The 5,021-nt window shown below is 57.1% G+C and overlaps 2 protein-coding genes across 2 annotated transcripts; both read right to left on the bottom strand.

Annotated features, from left to right (window-relative positions):
• Positions 1–258: 258 nt before the first annotated feature.
• Positions 259–2,198, bottom strand: LOC149374467 (uncharacterized). The gene is made up of 3 exons (XM_089593739.1): positions 2,074–2,198; positions 1,724–2,001; positions 259–1,658 (listed from the first exon to the last, which is right to left on the bottom strand). The coding sequence occupies exons 1-3, from the start codon at positions 2,196–2,198 to the stop codon at positions 259–261; spliced, it is 1,803 nt and encodes a 600-aa protein (XP_089449865.1).
• A 189-nt stretch (positions 2,199–2,387) lies between these two features.
• LOC149374466 (uncharacterized) lies at positions 2,388–4,235 on the bottom strand. The gene is made up of 2 exons (XM_089593738.1): positions 3,001–4,235; positions 2,388–2,931 (listed from the first exon to the last, which is right to left on the bottom strand). The coding sequence occupies exons 1-2, from the start codon at positions 4,233–4,235 to the stop codon at positions 2,388–2,390; spliced, it is 1,779 nt and encodes a 592-aa protein (XP_089449864.1).
• Positions 4,236–5,021: the final 786 nt, after the last annotated feature.

The raw sequence follows: 5,021 nt of genomic DNA, 5'->3' as shown, positions 1-5,021 counted from the left end.
GGAGAAAGCACGAGCGGGAGTGATTCGAGCTGCTGGCAAAGGCGCCATGTGTTGCGTGGCGGGCCGAGCCTGTAACCGAGCGCAGACGACACACTTGTTCAACAGGCTCTTGAGTCGTCGCCGCCCACCGATGATCCAGGATTTGCGAGAGACGTACGCGCTGGTGAGTCGGACTCCTCCATGAAGCGCTCGGGCATGAGCCCAACGGATGACCAACTGAGCGAGCGAGCATTGTCCGTCGAGAATCGGGGGGTGTCGCTAGTCGAAGCTGAGAGCGGAGTACTGGAGGCAACCGCCAACTCGAATGACATCGTCGACTACCATGGGATCCAGGGGCAGCAGCGGGTTCTTTGCGGCCACGCGGCCTTCCTTCTGCAAGCTCTCGAACTTGAGAGCGAAAGTCTGCCACTGGCTGAGACGGGCGCAGGCGAGATAGGCGTCGCGCAGCTCGATGGCAGTCAAGGGCGCAAGGACCGGAAGAGCAGGATCACGACGTGTCTTGCAGCGGATCCATCTACGCAGCCAAGCAACAAAACGCAGAAGTCGATCCAGATCTGAAAATAGGTCGACAAAACTTGCAGCGACAAGTCGAGTGGCGCAACAGGTGTGGGCGATCTCCTCAGAGGTGGGTTCGGCAGGGCTCGAGAGGCTCGTAACTTCGACTGGCCATGAATCCGTGGGTTCTGCGAGCCAATGAGGGCCTTCCCGCCACAGGTGCATTTGTTGGAGTGTTGCCAAGTCAGTGCCTCGAGATGCCACGTCTGCTGGATTCGCGTCCGTGGGAACATGCCTCCAGACTTGCGAGGGCAGAATTTCTTGAGTGTGGGCCACGTAGTTGTCGACTAACGAGTTTTTGGTAGGTTCTGACGACGGAAGCCAGTGGAGCACGATTTGGAAATCGTTCCAGGCGTGGCAGCACTCGAAACTCACGGCGTACTCTTCGGCAACCATGCGGAGTAATTTTGCTGCGAGCAGGGCAGCTCGTAGCTCTAATCGAGGGATGGTCATGCGTGCTGGACGAGAAGCATTGGGCTGCAGGCTCTTGATGGTGTTTAATTTAGTGCGGGATATCAAGACGCGCCTTCGCACGCCCTCGACCGGATCATCAACGCGTGAGTAGACGACGGCTGCCATCACTCGACGACTGGTGTCTGCGAATGCGTGGAGCTGCAGAGTAGCCGAAGGGTGATAACCGATCCAGCGAGGAATGGTAAGTACGGAAACGTTCTGCAGCTGGCTCAGAAATGCGTGCCATCGCTGAGTCATGGATGTTGGCACAGCCTCATCCCAGTCCAGTCGCGCACGCCAGAGATCTTGGATGATCAGCTTGGCGACGAGGATGACGGGCGCGATCCACCCGCAGGGATCGAAGAGTCTGGCAAGGGCTGCTAGCATGGTGCGCTTCATCTGCTGTGGCTGTATGACAGGTGGAGTGAGGTGAAAACAGTCACCGATGGGGTCCCAGCTGACGCCAAGCTCGCTAACGAGGCCGTCCACTCTGAGCTGTCGCCAAGATGGCCTGAGGTAGAAGTCCACGGGGAGATCATGCAGGAGCTCTGGCTCATTCACGACCCATTTCTTGAGAGGGAATCCGCCAGCTCTCAGCAGGCCGATCAGCTGATCGCGACGGAGTCGCACAGTCTGCACATCGTCAGCACCTGAGAGGACGTCGTCGACATAGCAATCGCTCTTGACAATCGGTACGGCTTCGGCCACGCGTGACCTTCGTCTTCGCAAAGCTGCAGAATCGTGCGCAGAGGGAGATAAGGAGCACTGGCCTCGATGTAAGTCACGGTAAGCAGCTGAAAATGCCTTGGTGGGCTTGACTCGTCCATGCTCCATAGAATCCGTTGGAGATCCACGTCACGTTCATCGACAAGTATTTGCCGAAACATGATCTGGATGTCCGTGCAAAAAGCAACTCGGTGCCTTCTCCAACGCAGCAAAACGCTCGGCAGGCAGGTTTGAAGCTTCGGTCCAGCATGCAGTGCGTCGTTGAGGCTGTAGTTTGTTGAAGTCGGTCGTGATGCGTTGAAGACGACGCGCAGTCTTCTTCGTCAGTCGCCGGCTTGCCAGATGCCGTGATGCGGGATGTAGTGCACTGGCCCAGGGGACGCGCGCAGCTCGGCGTCGGTCAGCGGCCGCATGTGCCCACAGCGAAGATACTCGTCCATGAAGAGGACGTACTCAGCAGACATCTCGGGGTCACGTTGCAGTCTGCGCTGTAAAGATTGGAGGGACGCCCTCGCACTGGGAAAACTCTCTCCGAGCAGCTCGGTCCCGCTGCGCTTTAGTGGAAGGCGGACGATGTAGCGTCCGTCAGCGGCTCGGCGATGATGAGCGAAAAATGTCTCGCACTCGGCGTCATCGGGTGACTGACGGACTACTCAGGGTACGTCTTCAAGGTCCCAAAGCCGCTGCATCAACGCTACCAACTGATCATGCCAGGGCGGGGTGCTGGCATCTTGAGTCGTAAGGCAAGTGGCGATGGGGGGGGGGTGACACGACACCCGACCGGTCAAAGTCCAGCCCGCGACAGTGAGCTGCCCGATGAGATTTCCCCGGAGCAGGAGCCCTGGCCGCAGCAGGTGAGAGTACACGTCGGCGCCGAGAATTATGTCCTCATCACCCGGTGTCCCAAAGTTTGGGTCCGAGAGGTCTGGTAGGTCACGCCACAAGTCTATGACCGCTGGGGGCAGCGGTGCCGAAGGAGTGAGGAGTCCTAATCGAGGTAGGCAGCGTGCAGTCAGCTGTAACGCCCATGCCGAGTTCTGGGTTTGCACCTGTAGCTGTGCGATCATCGGCGAGTGCGTGACGCCGACTCCGCCGACGCCCAAGATGTTAGTGGCAGTTGGCTCGAGACGAGCACCGAGCTTTCGAGCGAGTCCGGTGGATGTGATCGAGATTTCCGAGCAGGCGTCGACGAGCGCCCTGACGGTGATTGTCCGCTCTCGGGTTACCTTCAGCTGGACCGTGATCGTTGGAAGAACGGCTAGTCACAGCTGCGAGTCGACCGCCGGGTCGATGCTCTCCTTGAAATCTGTAGTGAGTCGTGCTCGCTGGGCCTGAGCGCTTGTTGACTCGGGGTCGGCCTTGCGTTTACGGCTGCCGTCGTGAATCGAGCTATGATGTCTCGCGCTGCAGTGCTGACATACACCTTGGGATGGGCAGGAGTGAGCGATGTGGCCTGACCTCAAGCAGTTGAAGCACAGCTTCGATTGAGCAACGAGAGCCCGGCGTGCTGTCTCATCCAGCTGAAGAAAACGACTGCAATGGCCGATGTAGTGAGGAGCATGGCAAGCAGAGCAGTCAGCTTCGGCCGCATGTGTGGCGAGAGTCCTGTGGTTGCGGCCGATCGGTGCTGGCCCGGCAGAGCGGCCACTCGTTGAACGTGAGCTGAATGAATCGCTCGCTGAGCGTAGGCTGCGCGAGGCCTCTACTGAGGTTAGAGAGCGGCCACGCCTCTGCAGAAAGCTGGACAGGTTGGCGAATGTGGCTACTTCTCCAGGTGCCAAGGCAGCTGCATCCAGCTTCTCAAGCTCGTCCTCCCAGGCCCTCCGAGTCGATGGGTCCATGGCGGTGGAGGCAAAGGAGATCATCCACACGTCCCACTGTTCCACGGGCTGCTTCAGCGCTTCTAGCTGGTCACGGTGCTTCTCCAAGGTATCGAGCAGACCCTGCAAACCAGCAGCAGACTCTTCTATTAGAGTCTTGAGCATCCTTAGTGCCGTGATATGATCCTGCACGAGGAGGCGGTGGTGCTCGAACCGCGAAGTTGGGAGGCTCCAGGCGGTCGAATAGTTGGAGCCGACGAGCTGCAATGTATCCAACACTGCCTTTGCCTCACCTTGTACGTGCGACTTTAAATAATAAAGTCTCTCAACATCAGTGAGACGAGCGTCTTGGTGGATGAGTGCTTGAAACAGGTCGCGAAATGACTGCCAATCTTCGCGACGGCCGGAAAAAAGCGGGATGTTGATGCTTGGCAGACGAGGGCCGGCGTGAGGCCCAAGGAGAAGGGGTGGTCCACCGGGTACAGGAAGAGGAGTCAGCCCACTCTTGGCGTCAGAGAGGCATGCCTTAGCGCTGAGGTAGTGTCCTTCTCCAGATGAGTACAGGACTCTGAGGGATGCAACTTTGTCCTCAGGTGCGCCCGGAATCAAGTCACGATGATTAGCTTGGAAGTCGTTCCAGTAGCTATTGAGCAACTCTGCCCTAGCGTCGACGAGCCCCATGCTCCAGGATTCGATGCCCCTGGCTGATTGAGTGAACTGATCCAAAACATCGAGGAGAGCATGCTGCGTCGCAAGCAGATCAGACCAGCCTTGATGTGCCCTGCGAATTTAAAGCACGATGAGCTCGACGCTTGCCACTTCAAGCGGAGCCTTGTCACCCACGACGCATTCAGCATTCGTGCGCGCCGTGAAGAGTTTGAGACCTGAGAGAGAAAGAAGGGCTGGCGTGGGCCCGGCAATCAGCTAAAGTTTGGATGTGAGGCAGCGTGTGATCTGCAACACGTTCGCTTCATGACAAATTCTCAAGCTGCGTGATCGCAATCACGCGTGAAGCCCACGACGCAGACCGCGCGGTAATTGCGGCGAACATCTAATCATCTCTATCGCGTGCACCAGAGGCCTAATGTCTCGATGCGTTTGAAACGCAGAGAGTCTCAGAAATCATGGTTTTACTTACATTTCTGGGAATAGCCAGCTATCCTAGCTGCTCTGAATCCGGCTCGAAGGACCAATGTTTAATTCAACTCCTTTATTCACTTCGAACAAGCACAAAAAAACTAAGAGAGAGGCACACGGATTATATAGGATATATATATATATATACATATGTAGATGGCAGATGTCATTGCGTTGAGAGCCTTGTCCTCTGCCTGGCCTATTTCTCCTAGGTCGAGAAAGACGGTTGTCGGAGCTCGAGCATGGATTCGGCAGCGCCGCTGGTGTCCGTCTAATGAAAGGAGAGAGGGCGCAAGAAAAGAATTCCGCACACTGTGTTTACATGCACGC

This window comes from Copidosoma floridanum, unplaced genomic scaffold, assembly GCF_036245765.1.
Source record: "Copidosoma floridanum isolate Cflo_tuat_1 unplaced genomic scaffold, Cflo_Japanese_pri ptg000020l, whole genome shotgun sequence".
NCBI classification, from domain to species: domain Eukaryota; kingdom Metazoa; phylum Arthropoda; class Insecta; order Hymenoptera; family Encyrtidae; genus Copidosoma; species Copidosoma floridanum.
This window is presented reverse-complemented; position numbering and strand designations above follow the sequence as displayed.

Bases quoted from the DNA above. Each gene is read 5' to 3' on its own strand.
- LOC149374467 (XM_089593739.1), bottom strand. From the start codon at position 2,198: ATGTCTGCTGAGTACGTCCTCTTCATGGACGAGTATCTTCGCTGTGGG. The intron at 2,002-2,073 runs GCAAGCCGGCGA...AACAAACTACAG, and splicing joins ATCCCGCATCACGGCATCTG to CCTCAACGACGCACTGCATG. The intron at 1,659-1,723 runs GTCACGCGTGGC...ACGTCCTCTCAG, and splicing joins GCAGCTTTGCGAAGACGAAG to GTGCTGACGATGTGCAGACT.
- LOC149374466 (XM_089593738.1), bottom strand. From the start codon at position 4,235: ATGGGGCTCGTCGACGCTAGGGCAGAGTTGCTCAATAGCTACTGGAAC. The intron at 2,932-3,000 runs GTGACTAGCCGT...AATCACCGTCAG, and splicing joins CCGGCGGTCGACTCGCAGCT to GGCGCTCGTCGACGCCTGCT.